Source organism: Triticum aestivum, chromosome 7D (assembly GCF_018294505.1).
Source record: "Triticum aestivum cultivar Chinese Spring chromosome 7D, IWGSC CS RefSeq v2.1, whole genome shotgun sequence".
In the NCBI taxonomy this organism is placed as follows: domain Eukaryota; kingdom Viridiplantae; phylum Streptophyta; class Magnoliopsida; order Poales; family Poaceae; genus Triticum; species Triticum aestivum.
In genome coordinates this window covers 408,603,582-408,620,550 of record NC_057814.1, presented here as the reverse complement: position 1 = coordinate 408,620,550, position 16,969 = coordinate 408,603,582, and the positions used below count along the sequence as shown (strand labels likewise).

The following is a 16,969-nucleotide window of genomic DNA, read 5'->3' as shown; positions in this document are numbered from 1 at the left end:
GGCGCGCCCCAGGGGGGTGGGCGCGCCCTCCACCCTTGTGGCCAGCTGGTGAAGCCCCCTGGTGTGTTCTAAGTTCCAGAAATTTTAAAATATTAAATAAAAATCATACTAATTTTTCAGGGCATTTGGAGAATTTTGGGACATTTTTTATTGCACAGATAATTCAAAAAACATACAGGAAATACTATTTTTGCTTTATTTAATCTAAATAACAGAAAGTAAAAGATGAGTACAGGGAGCTATGCTTTCTAAATTCATCCATTTCATGCTCATCAAAAGGAATCCATTAACAAGGTTGATCAAGTCTTATTAACAAACTTCTTTCGAATGACATGAAACCGGAGAATTTTCAAATAACACTAGGTTACCTCAACAGGGATATGCATTTCCCCAACAATAAGAATATCATATTTCTTTTTGGCAGTAGGAAGAGGGAATTCAAAACTTCCAATAGTAATAGTTGAAATTTTTCCAATAGAATTGATACTATGGACTTGAGGTTGTTTCTTCGGTAAGTGTACCGTATGCTCATTACCATTAACATGAAAAGTGACATTGCCTTTGTTGCAATCAATAACAGCCCCTGCAGTATTCAAAAAGGGTCTACAAAGGATGATCGACATACTGTCGTCCTCAGGAATATCAAGAATAACAAAGTCCGTCAAGATAGTAACGTTTGCAACCACAACAGGCACATCCTCACGAATACCGATGGGTATAGCAGTCGATTTATCAGCCATTTGCAAAGAAATTTCAGTAGGTGTCAACTTATTCAATTCAAGTCTACGATACAAAGAGAAAGGCATAACACTAACACCGGCTCCAATATCACATAAAGCAGTTTTAACATAGTTTCTTTTAATGGAGCATGGTATAGTTGGTACTCCCGGATCTCCAAGTTTCTTTGGTATTCCACCCTTAAAAGTATAATTAGCAAGCATGGTGGAAATTTCAGCTTCTGGTATCTTTCTTTTATTAGCAACAATATCTTTCATATACTTAGCATAAGGAGGCATTTTAAGCATATCAGTCAAACGCATACACAAAAAGATAGGTCTAATCATTTCAGCAAAGCGCTCAAAATCCTCATCATCCTTTTTCTTGGATGGCTTAGGAGGAAAGGGCATGGGTTTCTGAACCCATGGTTCTCTTTCTTTACCATGCTTCCTAGCAACGAAGTCTCTCTTATCATAACGTTGATTCTTTGATTGTGGGTTATCAAGATCAACAACAGGTTCCATCTCTACATCATTAACATTACTAGGTTGAGAATCAACATGGACATCATCAGTAACATTATCACTAGGCTCATGTTCATCACCAGATTGTGTCTCAACATCGGAAATAGAAATATCATTGGGATTCTCAGGTGTATCTATAACAGGTTCACTAGCATGCAAAGTCCTATCAGTTTTCTTTTTCTTTTTAGTACTAGGACTAGGTGCATCAGTATTAATTCTCTGAGAATATTGCTCAACTCTCTTAGGATGACCCTCAGGATGCAAAGGTTCCTGGTCATTTTACCACCTCTAGTCATAACCCTAACAACATTATCATTATTCTTACTATTCAACTCATTAAGCAAATCATCCTGAGCTTTAAGTACTTGTTCTACTTGAGTTGTAACCATGGAAGCATGTTTACTAATAAGCTTAAGGTCATTAATAGTTCTACTCATATAATCACCCAAGTGGTCAAGCATGTAAGCATTACGTTTCAATTGTCTACTAACATAAGCATTGAAGTTCTCTTGTTTAACAATAAAATTGTCAAACTCATCCAAGCATTGTCTAGCAGACTTATTATGAGGAATATCACCTTCAGCTCTACTACCTGTGTCGGGTTATCAAGACCATGTATTTCTTCAATAGGTGGTAAATTTTAACATCTTCAGCTTTAATGCCTTTTTCTTTCATAGATTTCTTTGCCTCTTGCATATCTTCAGGACTGAGAAATAGAATACCCCTCTTCTTCGGAGTTGGCTTCAGAGTTGGTTCAGGAAGTGTCCAATCATTTTCATTATTCAATAGCAATTCAGCTTGCTCAACAGTTCTTTCCCTGAAAACACAACCAGCACAACTATCCAGGTGTCTCTGGAAGCATCGTTTAGTCCATTATAAAAGATATCAAGTATTTCATTTTTCTTGAGACTCTCTTCTTCAATTTGCACAAAATTAAATATTTCCTTTAAAGCAGCTTGTTTCTTATGAGCGGGGAAATATTTTGCAGACAAGTAGTAAATCATATCTTGGGGACTAAGCACACAACCAGGAGCAAGAGAATTAAACCATATCTTAGCATCACCCTTTAATGAGAAAGGAAACAATTTGAGAATATAATAATAGCAAATTTTTTCCTCATGAGTAAATAGGGTGGCTATATCATTTAATTTAGTAAGATGTGCCACAATGGTTTCAGATTCATAACCATGAAAAGGATCAGATTCAACCAAAGTAATTAACTCAGGATCGACAAAGAATTCATAATCCTTATCAGTAACAAAGATAGGTGAAGTAGCAAAAGCGGGATCATATTTCATTCTAGCATTCAAGGATTTCTTCTTTTAGCTTAGCTAACAATTTCTTAAGATCCTCTCTATCATTGCAAGCAAAGAAGTCTCTAGCAGTTTGTTTATCCATAACATAACCCTCGGGTACAACAAGCAATTCATATCTAGGGGAGAATCATAATCATCATTTTGAACAATATCATCAGCTTCAGTAATTTCATTCTCTATAACCCTAGCAAGTTGTTCATCAAGAAATTCACCTAGTGGCACAGTATTATCAAGCATAGAAGTAGTATCATCATAAGCATCATGCATAGCAGAAGCGGCATCATCAATAACATGCGACATATCAGAATCAATAGCAGGTGTAGGTGTCGCAAGATTACTCAAAAAGAAGGTGAATCAAGTGCAGAGCTAGATGGTAGTTCCTTACCTCCCCTCGTAGTTGAGGAAAAAATCTTGGTTCTTTGATCTTTCAAATTCCTCATAGTGATCAACAGATATAAATCCCAAGTGACTCAAAGAATAGAGCTATGCTCCCTGGCAACGGCGCCAGAAAAAGGTCTTGATAACCCACAAGTATAGGGGATCGCAATAGTTTTCGAGGGTAGAGTATTCAACCCAAATTTATTGATTCGACACAAGGGGAGCCAAAGAATATTCTCAAGTATTAGCAGCTGAGTTGTCAATTCAACCACACCTGAAAGACTTAATATCTGCAGCAAAGTATTTAGTAGCAAAGTAGTATGGAAGTAACGGTAACGGTGGCAAAAGTAACAGTAGCAGTTTTGTAGCAATCGTAACAGTGGCAACGGAAAAGTAATGGAGCAAAGATCAATATGTGAAAAGCTCATAGGCAATGGAACAATGATGGATAATTATGTCGGATGGCATTCATCATGCAACGGTTATAACATAGGGTGACACAGAACTAGCTCCAATTCATCAATATAACGTAGGCATGTATTCCGAATATAGTCATACGTGCTTATGGAAAAGAACTTACATGACATCTTTTGTCCTACCCTCCCGTGGCAGCGGGGTCCTATTGGAAACTAAGGGATATTAAGGCCTCCTTTTAATAGAGTACCGGACCAAAGCATTAGCACTTAGTGAATACATGAACTCCTCAAACTACGGTCATCACCGGGAGTGGTCCCGACTATTGTCACTCCGGGGTTGCCGGATCATAACACGTAGTAGGTGACTATAACTTGCAATATCGGATCAAGAATACAAATATATTCATGAAAACATAATAGGTTCAGATCTAAAATCTTGGCACTCGGGCCCTAGTGACAAGCATTAAGCATAGCAAAGTCATAGCAACATCAATCTTAGAACATAGTGGATACTAGGGATCAAACCCTAACAAAACTAACTCGATTACATGGTAAATCTCATCCAACCCATCACGGTCCAGCAAGCCTACGATGGATTACTCATGCACGGCGGTGAGCATCATGAAATTGGTGATGGAGGATGGTTGATGATGACGATGGCAACGGATTCCCCTCTCCGGAGCCCCAAACGGACTCCAGATCTGCCCTCCCGGGGAAGAACAGGGCTTGGCGACGGCTCCGTATCGTAAAACATGATGAATCCTTCTCTCTAATTGTTTTCTCCCCGAACGTGAATATATAGAGTTGGAGTTGAGGTCGGTGGAGGTCCAGGGGGCCCACGGGCGCGCCCCCACCCTTGTGGCCAGGGTGTGGGCCCCCTTTACTTTATTCTTTCGCCAATATTTTTTATTTATATCAAAACTGATCTCCTTGAAGTTTCAGGTCAATCCGAGAACTTCTTATTCTGCACAAAAATAACACCATGGCAATTCTGCTGAAAACAGCGTCAGTCCGGGTTAGTTCCATTCAAATCATGCAAGTTAGAGTCCAAAACAACGGCAAAAGAGTTTGGAAAAGTAGATACGATGGAGACGTATCAAAGTGTCATAACAATGACATAATTTTTTTCGTTCGGGCCAAAATGTCATGAATGTGTCTTTTTTTGTAGTGTGGAATTCATGAGTATTGAGCCTCTCAAGTATATCGGAAGGGTCTAGCTCCTTGAAATCTGGATGTTCTTGGATCATCAGTGATAGGGTGTCAAATGAGTTGTCAAGTGATCTCAATAGCTTCTTCATGACTTCATGCTTGGTGACTCCAGTGGCGCCAAGTGCACGAAACTCGTTGGTGATATCAGTAAGATGGTCAAAGGTGAGCTGAACATTCTCATTGTCAAGCCTCTTGAAGTGGTTGAAGAGATTGTGAATAATATCGATTCTTGAGTCTCTCTGAGTTGAGACGCCTTTGTTGACCTGGGACAGCCAGTCCCAGACTAGCTTCACAGACTCCAGAGCACTCACACGACCATACTGCCCTTTAGTTAGATGACCATAGATGATGTTCTTGGCGGTCGAGTCTAGTTACGTGAACCTCTTCACATCAGCAGCGGTGACACCTTCACCAACTTTGGGAGCGCCAGTCCTGACGACATAGCAGAGGTCATTGTCAATGGCTTCCAGATGCATGCCCATCGTATTCTTCCAGTAGGGGTAATCAGTGCCATCGAAGACGGGGCACGCGGTGGAGACCTTGTGTCACGCCCAATATGCGACCCTATCCGCGAGGAACTCGAAGGTCCCACCAAGGATAGACCTGCATATTGAAATGCTTTTGCAAGGTGGATATCATTACATCAACATTACATAATATATGGGGATACATACAAGGCATACAAATGCCGCAAGAATACATCAATACATCAAACACATGAACAACATCCGAGTACGGATGAAACATAAACAGAAGCTCAAACGACATCCACCCTGCTATCCCAGGCTGCCGACCTGGAACCTATCCCCTGATCGAAGAAGAAGCAGAAGAAGAACTCCAAAACAAGTAACATCGCTCTCGCGTCAAGATCATCACAAAACCTGTACCTGCAACTGGTGTTGTAGTAAACTGTGAGCCACGAGGACTCAGCAATCCCATTACCATGGGTATCAAGACTAGCAAAGCTTAAGGGGTAAGGAAGGGGTAAAGTGGTGAGGCTGCAGCAGCGACTAAGCAATATATGGTGGCTAACATACGCAAATAAGAGCGAGAAGAGAAACAACGGAACGGTCGTGAAACTATCAATGATCAAGAAGTGATCCTGAACTCCTACTTACGTCAAACATAACCCAAAAACCGTGTTCACTTCTCGGACTCCGCCGAGAAGAGACCATCACGGCTACACACGCGGTTGATGCGTTTTAAATAAGGTCAAGTGTCAAGTTCTCTACAACCGGATATTAACGAATTCCCATCTGCCACATAACCGCGGGCACGGCTTTCGAAAGATAATACCCTGCAGGGGTGTCCCAACTTAGCCGACTATAAGCTCTCACGGTCAACGAAGGATATTCCTTCTCCCGGGAAGACCTGATCCGTCTCGGAATCCCGGTTACAAGACATTTCGACAATGGTAAAACAAAACCAGCAAAGCCGCCCGATGTGTCGACAATCCCGATAGGAGTCGCACGTATCTCGTTCTCAGGACACACCGGATGAGCAAGACGTCGGGTTGGCATAGACCCTGGTTGCCCAGGGGGTGCCGCACATCGCTCGGTTTGGACCAGCACTTAGACAAGCGCTGGCCCGGGGGGTAAAATAAAGATGACCCTCGGGATGCGCGACTCCCAAGGGAAAAAAGGTTAGGTGAGGCAAATGTAAAACCAAGGTTGGGCCTTGCTGGAAGAGTTTTATTCAAAGCGAACTGTCAAGGGGGTCCCATAAATCACCCAACCGCGTAAGGGACGCAAAATCAAGGAACATAACACCGGTATGACGGAAACTAGGGCGGCAAGAGTGGAACAAAACACCAGGCATAAGGCCGAGCCTTCCACCCTTTACCAAGTATATAGATGCATTAATAATATAAGAGATATTGTGATATCCCAACATAAACATAATCCAACATGGAGCAATCTTCATCTGCAACTAGCAACGCTATAAGAGGGGCTGAGCAAAGCGGTAACATAGCCAAACAATGGTTTGCTAGGAAGGGTGACAAAGGTTAGAGGTTCATGGCAATTTGGGAGGCTTGAAGAGCAAGTGATAGGTAGCGCAGCAAAGCGATAGAACGAAACAACTAGCATAGCAATGATAGTAGTGAGATCCAGGGTAACGGTCATCTTGCCTGCAATCCCGCTAGGAAGAAGAACGAGTCCATGAAGAAGATGAAGCCACGAAGACGAACGAATCCTCACGATCGCAACGACACGGGAACTATCGAGAAGAAGCACACAACATAGTAAACACACCACACATAAACAAGGCATGATGCTCAATCAAGAATGATGCATGACAAGGCTATATGAAGCTACTCATGGCAAGAGATGAAGCATAAGTAAACTAACTATTTAGGCAAGTTTAAATGAGGCCGGAAACAACATATAACAAATCCGGTAAGTCCTCATATGCAAATTTCGAAATTGGTCCAGATCTGAATAAACCTTATGTTCCAGTTGTTAAACAGCAAGTTAAGATGCACCAAGTTGATCTACACGAAATTCTAGTCAAGTTACATATAAAGTTCATTAGATTCGGAGCTACGGCCTAGAAGATATGAGCAAAACAAGATAAGCATGGCATTGATGCAAAATGCATTCAAACATCAAACAAACACACTCAAGGCATGGATTCAACATGATAACATGAAGCTACATGCAAAACTAAGCAAGTTTCATATAGAGCATGCTCAAAACGGAGCAACGGTGCAACACATACACTCCAAACAAGATATAGCAACAATCTGTCCAAAACAGCAACTAGGCATCTAGCAAGCATCAAAACAATATGCTACAGCAACCCAACATAAATACAAAAGGCATGGAAATGATATAAAGGTAAAGCATCACAAAACATGAACACTGAGCTATCTCCAGAAATCACTAGAATATGCTCAAAAAGAAATGGCAAGATTGCAAATAATAACAGGTCACAGACTTAGCCGAAATTACTGGACATGGCAGAAATAACATCAGGTTGCAAAGTTTAGAGCTATCAAAGAACATGCTACAGGAACATATCATAGAAAATAAAGGCATGGGATGAATCTACTAATTGCATAGAACAAAAGTCCCTTACTGATCACGAGCCAAAAAGGCACAGAAGATATGATGGCACCCATGTAAATATAGCAAGTTATATGACAGATTCAGACTTGGTGAAAATAACAGGACATGGCAGAACCAACGATAAGTAGGCATGTTGGTGAGCTTGAACCACTCACCACAGAGAAATACATGGCATAACAAGGTAACCAACAGTAAGATGGCATAAATACAAAGCAAATCATGGCAATAGCATAGTCATAGGGTACATGGATCACTAGTAACAACCATGGCAAAATTGATTAACATGTAACCAATCTGCCAGGAACATTTTGTAGCAAAAGTAGAGCCCGATAACAACAAGCTACAGCATGCCATAAATGAAAACAAGGGAATGGATGGATAGAGCATAACAGGTATAATAAAACACCATTAGTGAACATCTCCATATTATGCATAGAATGACTTGTAGCAGCAGGTTTACATAGCAACAAAATATAACAGACTCAGACTTAGCAGAAATCACTAAGTTACAGAAATCAGCAACATCACGGAGGCTACTTTGCATGCTTGTGCTATCCACCACAGAGCTCCTAAAAATACAAGACAAGCACCACTGTAAAGATAGCATGACATAGATCAAATCACATGTAGAGCTCCTACTCATAAGATGCACACATAAAATGCAATGAAAAAGACAAATCAGCAAGTTCTGTAAACAGACAGCAGTTAACATCATATAGCACTCTTGCAACGATGATTAGGGCATCAAGATGAGCTCAAACAAACATGGCACAATGGAATTAAATGTAGAGAGCCTCTCAATGAACATTTCTATATATAACACGCACGAAACGGAGTAGCACACATGGATTTATGATGCAGAGAACATGGCAACATATTGCAAAATTTTACAGACTTAGAGAAATTCGAGGGGGGGAGGTCAACCTAGTCTGTCAGATCGGATCGGGCCGGAGGGAGTTCGTCGGAGTTGGAGCCGAGGGAGTTCGGGGGAGGAAGGAGAGGCCGGGGACGGGGCGGCGCCGGAGAGGGAGAGGCGCGGGGGTCGGGGACGGGGCCGCGGGGTCGGTCCCGCGGGCGCGGAGGCTGCGGCGTCATGGTCGGGCGACGGGGCCACACCGGCGACGGAGCGAGCCGGCGGAGGAGAGCGGCGGCTTGGAGGAAGGCGGGGGAGGCGCGGGAGCCAGGCGCGGGCGGAGGCGAGCGCCTCGGGCGGCGGCGGCGGATGGGGCTCCGCGGGCCGCGGCGGCGGGGAGGAGAGAGAGGGGGCGCGGACGAGGTGGCCGGGCCACGTGTCAAGCGCGGGTTGGCCGCGGGGGCGACTGGCGGTGAGGTGGCGCGCCAGGATTGGGCGAGGAGGCGGCGGAGGACGCGTCCGGCGTGGAGGCGGACATGTCCGGCGGCGGGGAGGAGTTTGGCTAGGGTTTGATCCGCGAAATTTCGAGAGAGGCACACATATATATAGATAGAGGGAGCTAGGAGAGTCCAAACGAGGAGCGGTTTTCGCCCACACGATCGTGATCAAACGACCGAGAGCATGGAGGGGGTTTGGATGGGCTAGTGGGCTGTTTGGAGGGGGGTTTGCTGCAACACACAAAAGCCCTTTGCGGTTACCCAGTTAACCGTTGGAGTATCAAACGACCTCCAAATGGAACGAAATTTGACGGGCGGTCTGTCGGTGCTATACCAAGGCCACTCGGCAAATCTCGGCCCTTTCCGAGAACGTTTTTCTCCCACTCACGAAACAAGGTCTGAGAGGGGCGGCGGTGACGCGCGAGAGTGTCGGATCGCGAAACGGACAACGGGGAAAAGGACCGGATGCAAGTTTTGACAAACATGATGGTGCAATGCAGAAGATGACATGGCAAAATGCAACACGCAAGAAAAAGACACGGCAAGGACGACGAATAACTGGGAGACACCTGGCGCATCGGATCCGGGGCGTTACACCTTGATTATCCCTATAGTCGACATAGCTAAAACTTCATGTGGTTAAACCGAATCACACAGAACAAGGAAGCACCTTGCTCTGATACCAATTGAAAGTGCTAGTTATCGACTAGAGGGGATGAATAGCTGATTTTTATGGAAGTCTTCGAGACAGGCAATGTCTTCGAAGACATGCGGTTAAAACAGTAACTAAATAGGATACTGCGGAAGATAAGCTACACTAGCCATGCAAGAGTGTCAAAGTACAATATAGGTGATGCACGAAGACAAGTAGCAGCTAGGTAGAACAGATTAGAATTGGAAGATAGTGTGAAGACAAATATGTAATCAGAGTGAATGTCTTCACACAATGTCTTTGAACAGAACATGCAAGCAAAGACTTCACGAAGCTAAACTGTAAGTAAAGGAGTGAAGTGATAGAGCCAGTTGCTCGATGAAGACAAGGATTTGGTAGACCAGTTCCAGTTGCCGTGACAGCTGTACGTCTGGTTAGGAAGGCTGAGATTGAACTCAGAAGACCGTGTCTTCACCTTATTCCCCTCGAGCTAAGACCCGCAGACCTCGCCCAATCACTCAGGTGAGTCTTCAAGGTAGACTTTCAAACCTTCACAAACTTCGTTCACCGGCAGTCCACAATGACTCTTGGATGCTCAGAACGCGACGCCTAACCGACTGGAAGATCACAGTCTTCAAGTGTAATAAGTCTTGGGTTCACACGGAACAGAAAGGCTTCAGTGATGCTTAACACTCTTTGGGCTCTCGGTGTTTTGGGTTGCTCTCAAACAACAAAAGTCGTGCACTAACTCGGAGCAGCCACCAATTTATGATGGAGGGGGTGGGCTATTTATAGCCAGGAGGCAAACCGACATGATATGTCTAAAATGACGCTGGGTCAATGGACAACTGACACGTGTCGAACGGTCGGATTTCAAACACACGCGGCAGCTTGACTTGGGCTACAAGTAAAGCTGACTCATCCAACTCGGGATAAGGTTTTCTCTCATTTGTCTTCGCTCGAAGACAAAGGATTTTGGTTGAGCATCACGTCAATTTTCTGACTTTGTTTACCTCGACCCCACTTAACAGTTCGGTGGTTCCTATGACTCAAGAAAGAAGAAAATGAAACAACGAAAGAAACTATATCTTCACGCTCCATTGTCTTCAACGGATGTCTTCACGTGTCATTATCTCCCACACGAATGTCTTCGCGAACCACCATTGTCTTCAATGTCTTCATACATTTTTAGGGGTCATCTTCGATGGGTAAACCAAATCAATAGGGCTTCTACTTGTGTTCTCCTGTGAATCTCACAAACATATTAGTCCCTCAACCAAGTTTATCGTCAATACTCCAAAACCAACTAGGGGTGGCACTAGATGCACTTACAGAACCTTCGTTATCATGTGATGTTCCCTTTGCTTCACGATACTTTACAAAACCCGAGTTGAGATATATCAGTATCCGCTTGAGTCATACACATGTTCACTATACTGGTCTCCTCGTTATCGGTTTTGTTCTTCTTTTTCGTTGACGTGTTCTGGCATCCACGTGACATTGTCACTTGTGTTTGGCCAGACAATCATGGATGCATCACACCAAGAGGGACCTAAGAATATATCTTCATCGTCGGGGGAGCAAATTCCACTCTCGAGCTATCTAGACCCTTGTCAAACTTTCTGATGAACCTGTAAGTTATCGTTATGATCACCTAGCTACAGATGACGTTTGAGCCAAAGTTCATCGTACGGTAAGAAGTGACTACGATACTCTCATGGTCTATGGAACTAAATCACATGTCAACACTCCATGTTATAACAATTGACTTTTCACGATATTATCTCAAAGCATAACAAACAAGTTTGGGTCGATTCAATATGATCGTTCTTCTAACAACGTACTCTCAATGTTGTTTTGAGACTATCGTTACACTTAACGATATCTCAAGATTTAAAAAACGTGATCACAAACAACACTTGAGCTAGTCTTAGAGGCGAGACTGGGAACCTTATTTTTACCATTTTATCATTCCATACGTGTATATGAGTTTTCCACTGAATCGCATATTTCAGGATCATAGCAGTTATACATAGAATATAAACTCTTAATTATGAATAGAGAAATATAATAATACAATAGTATTGCCTCTAGGGCATATTCCAGCAGCTCCACCATATTCACCGCTTGTGCGACCTCGAACTCCGCCATGGTGTCCTCCACGGCGAAGCCCGCAACCGGCTCCGGCTCATCTTCCTCCTCCGGATCCGTCCCCTCCATGGGCTCCGGCTGTTGTCCACCTCCCTCCTGTTTGTCCTCCTCCTCCTCCTCCTCCGACGAGTCCGGAGGCAGCCCGGCCTTGAGCAGCTGGAAAAAGCTGCTCCAGCATTAGCATAGCGTACGTGTTCTTCTTCTGCCGGGCCATGGCGGAGGCGGTCGGCAAGAGAAGAGGGACGAACTCCGCCATGGTGTCCTCCATGGCGAAGCCCGCAACCGGCTTCGGCTCGTCCTCCTCCGGATCCGCCCCCTCCATTTCGTCGTCCTCCTCCTCCTCCTCCTCCTCCTCCGTAGGCAGGCCGGCCTCGAGCAGCTGGAAACGTCGCTCCAGCATTAGCATAGCGTACGTGGTCTTCTTCTACGGGGCCATGGCGAAGGCGAGTGGGGGGAGAAGAGGAAGGCAGAGGGGGAGATAAGTGGATGGACTCAAGCTGGCAGCACGAAGTGAAAGGAAGCGGATATGGCTAGGGCTGGAGGATGGCACCCGACTTAAATAGCCGGATTTTGGCCCTCGAGCGGCTGCGTTCACACCCTCATTGGAGGAGACGACCGTCGGGGTTCCGGGCAATTACGTGTCAAACCCGATAGTCAGTCTGACATGGCAGACATGCCCGAGCCTATAAAGGGATATCAGTCAACCCGGACGTTTGAGACGCCCGGGTGGGTTGGGTTTTTCCAACCATCTGTTACCGGGCCACCCGCCCATACGTGTGAGACCATTTTGACAAGCCCGGCCGTAGATGTTCTTAGACATGCAGGGATGTAGATCGGGAGCCAAGGCAAATCACGAACCTGCAGGATTTTTTTTAAACGAACCTGCAAGAGAATGTTTCGAACTTCTGATGACGGCTCAAGATTTAATTCACATTTGTAAAACATCTCTCACAGGCCCATACGCTCGCTATACTCATCATCACAAAAGAAAAAGATATCCCACTTCTTCAGCTAACTACAGTACATTATTTTGATCTCTGGCTGACCGAGTGAACATTCCAAATTAATCTCTCCCTCCCTGTATTCTCCTTTTGCAAACCGCAACCTATGTGCTACTCGTTTCATGTACACGCATGACATTCGGACAGTCATGATTTCTCGGCGCTCTCCTCCTCTTCTTCTAGGGTCTCTGCTTTGCCCGGGAACAGCGCCGCCGGAGCTTGGATCTGCAAGATCTCAAGCAGGATCTTGTGGAGGGACTGCGGCTTTGAGAAGAAGGGGCAGTGGTCGCCGCCCTTTATCTTGAAGATGCCGTCGGGCGGGCTCTCCCGGACCAGCTTCTCCTGGACGTCAGGCGACAGCATCCGGTCGTCCAGCGTCTGGATGAAGTAGCGGCGGATGCTGCCGTAGTTCTCCGCCGTGAGGGAGAGCTTCTCCATGATCGGAGCTAAAGGGATCGGCCTCATGGACACGGTGGCCAGTGCGATATCCTGCAACGTCGCGTGCAAACTTGTCAGCTGCACTTGGTCCACAGAAAAACAGAAGATTGACATGGCAATGTATGTGACATTAGTTCTCAGTTCGCAACACAAAAGTAGAGTACAATGTATGTACCTTGGAAGGACTTTGGTTGAAATATAACCCCTTGATCTGCTGTTTGTCAAACCTGAGCCCAGTTGGAGGCTTGTCCTTCCCATTTCCGTAAAGTAAATACTGTGATTCTTGCAAGAAAACATCTGCCGACGCGAGCTGCAAAATACCACGTCACATGAGTTTGCGAGTACTCGATAAGAACATAGAAGTGCACGTGGGCACATCAAAGGAGTGCACACCTCTTCAGAGAACACGTCGAAGGGCCTCTGGCTATCCTTTACCATTGTGGCGGTAAGGAATACGGCCTTGGAGATCTTCTTTGGGCAGTGTTCTAGGGCATATGACACACTTGCACCTCCACAACTATGACCGACCAAAACAACCTGCATTAGTGTCGACGTGAACACAACAGTCAGATACCCGGTTCTGATTTTTAATGAATGTGTGAAGAGAAACAGATGTAGTACTCGCCTTCTCGTTCTCAGGGAGTTTACTGAGGTAATCAATTAGTGGCTTGGAGTACTCTTCCAATGTAGTTATGCTGTTTGTATCAGTGTGGTCTATGCCAGAGCCAGTGAGGTCTAAGGCGACAGGATCGAGACCAGCTTCCTCCAACAGGGAGATGGTCTTGTACCAACACCAAGCGCCAAATCCTTCCCCATGGACAAGAACAACTTTCTTGGTTTCTAAGTTCTCTAAAACAATTTGGACCTGAAAATATGCCAGAACAAGAAGCGTGAAAAACTGAAATCAGTTCAAAAGAACACATAGAACCACAAGCTAGTCTGAAGTTGCAAGAGCAAAGTGTTAAACAAGGAAGAATAAATAGTGTAAGAGCAAATGAGGATCACTTCTACTGTATGGTTAGGTCCTAACTCCTAAGATAAAGCACCACCAGATGCCCATGTGCATGTAGAAGCATATGCCAGCATGACTGTTGAAACTCTTTTTATAAGTATAAAAATAGCTTATACCCGAGTGTGAAATGCACGAAAACTGCAAACAGAATGATCATTTGAGAGGGACCACTGTAAGAAATGGGAACATGCTATCAACTAGTGAGGCAGCTGTTGAGTTCATAAGCTCATAGTATTGTCTTGTAGTCCTGAGAGAACACTGTAAGAAATGGGAACATACTATCAACTAGTGAGGCAGCTGTTGAGTTCATAAGACTCGTAGTATTGTGTTGTAGTCCCAACTCCTAAAGGAATGTATCTTGTAAGGTTTCTCCATGAATATATAAACCTATCTTATGTATGAATCAACAGTTGTACGTAAAGATGCATTTCCGACGTATAGTAGTATGTATAATAATCCATACTCAAATTTCCAAAATATGGGTTCGAGATTCTAGAAGCATAGAGTAAGCTCAAACTATTAACAGGTAACAAAATTAATCATAAAGAAAAAACCACTCCCTCCGTCCGAAAAAGGTTGTCCCTCAAATGGATGTATCTAGCACCATTTGAGAGACAAGCTCGGGACAAGCTTTTCCGGACGGAGGGAGTACAAAGTACATGTCGCCATTGGCAGATGTACATCAACAAATCTTAGTACCAACAAGATGAGCAGCACAGAGGAAGCGTAGAAACCCATCTTCCTATCACAGTGACACTTCAGAACCTCTGATTGTCAACTACAGTATAATATGAAGTTACTGCTCATTATAATTCAAAATCAACCCAAACAAGGAAGCCATGAAGAAACTGAGTAAAAGCATGCTGGTGCTTCCTTGCAGAAAAAGAATGTGTCCTTCAACAAACATAAAAGTACTGAAGTACTCACATCATATCACCGAATTATCTCCAATTCACAAGCAATCCAAAAAGGAACCAATTTACTAGTGAAATAGTAAAACCTAGAGCAACCAGACATTAAAGAATGTAGCAAAGCAGGTAACCGGCAATCCCGTGGTACCACTCTGATAATGACAGAATTTTGCCGACCAAACAACCTAAACAACAAAGCATACAACAGTATGCTAACGCCAAATCATTTAGGGCCAGATGGCCAGCTGGTCCTGCAAGAACTCTTGCAGTTGAAAAGTTTGGTACTAGACCTAACTAAGTACAGTTTGTAACTGGACCAACCTCTATAATTTACAAAAGAAAAAAATCAGAACTTTCTTTGACAATGAACTTGTTGATTATAACATTGTACCGTAGTTCTAGGCAAGAACACAAAGCAAGGCTGGGACAAGGGAGCGTGGAAGTACAGAAAGAGCGGAGCAGAAACAGAGAAGGGTCGGGGCCTTACAGCCTTGGCATTGGTGACGGAGTCCGGGAGGTTGCCGTGGCGCCGGGAGCTGGTGGAGCCGGGGCCGATTCGGCGGGACATGGAGCCGCCGCCGGCGTCGATGCGGCGCGACATGGAGCCGCCGGCGTCGAGGTGCTGGTGGATGGCCATGGCGAGCGCCTGGCGGTGCAGGAGCTCCTCCTCCGCCGGCGTGAGCTTGGCCGCCCCGCCGCGCGGCGGGCGCGTGCTCCCCATGCGCTTGCTGCGCGACACCGCGGCCGCGCCCCGGTGCTCCTTGCGCGGCATGCACGCGAACGCGTTGCCCATCGGAGAGAAACCGCGGGAGGATAACTTGCGGCGAAAAAAGGAGGGCGTGTCTTTCTCTCAAGTCTCAAGAACGAATCGGCAGAGACGAGCAAGAAAACAAGAGGTCGATTTCAGCTTCAAGAAGGGCGGGAGTGGACTCACAGAGGAACAGGAAGAACAAAACAGGAACAACGAACTGGTAGAAGAAATTCAACTTCCGGAAAGGAAAAGGAATGGCGGATGAGAAGAAAGATTTTTCTCCAACTGCAAGAGCAGGAACGGTGCCGGCGAGAAGCACGGTTCGGCTGGCAAAGCGATGCGGGGAGGAAGAGGAAGCACGGAGCAGATCTGAAAGAAGAGGCGGAATTTATGAGTGGTCCTGACACCTAACTCGTCTCTCCACACGAATCTCGCCAAAAAGGATTTATTCCCCCCTCTCTCTCCTGTATCTTTTGGATCTTCTCCCGCACAAATAATTTGGTTCGCTAACACAAGGAAGAAAGAAAGAAAGATTAGAAATTTGGAAGCAGCAGCGAAGACAGACAAAGGGAGGAGAAGCTTTAGGCGGCGGTTTCCTGGGAATTGTGTCTCTTGTGCTCTCTTTCCCTGCTGCTGGTGGAGTCTCCTACTCTCCTCCCACTCTCTCTCCCTCTGCAGATGAGAAGAAAAAGGAGGAAGGAGACCTCTTTTTTGTTATTTTCTTCAGCAGTAGGAGTACCAATTTTCCATCCCGGTCCACTGGGTGTCTTAATTGTCTGGTTTGGCCTGACTTTTGACCTCCACCCTGTCCTTATCCTCTTTATTATTCCTCAGAATCAGACCAGATAAAGATCAAAATTCCAGCCAGCTTATTTCCCTAAATTAACATATTATTATTCTGGTTTTTCTTCCATTCCTGGGGATATCCTGGTCTGCCTTTCTCAGATCCAAAGTGAGGCCCTGCCTCACACTTTCAGGAAATAGGTTCGTGTCTGACTTTTGAGCTCCCTTTTTGACTGCGATGATTCATTGTACTTTTGAGCTACTAGTACGTGTGGATTGCGAAAAATAGTGG

General features: G+C 45.0%; 1 protein-coding gene across 1 annotated transcript; it reads right to left on the bottom strand.

Annotated features, from left to right (window-relative positions):
* Positions 1 to 12,676: 12,676 nt before the first annotated feature.
* LOC123165518 (putative methylesterase 14, chloroplastic) lies at positions 12,677 to 16,607 on the bottom strand. The gene is made up of 5 exons (XM_044583180.1): positions 15,631 to 16,607; positions 13,846 to 14,085; positions 13,614 to 13,757; positions 13,396 to 13,530; positions 12,677 to 13,271 (listed from the first exon to the last, which is right to left on the bottom strand). Exons 1-5 carry the CDS (start codon positions 15,934 to 15,936, stop codon positions 12,930 to 12,932), a joined length of 1,167 nt encoding a protein of 388 aa, XP_044439115.1. The 5' UTR covers positions 15,937 to 16,607; the 3' UTR covers positions 12,677 to 12,929.
* Between the last annotated feature and the right edge of the window lie 362 nt (positions 16,608 to 16,969).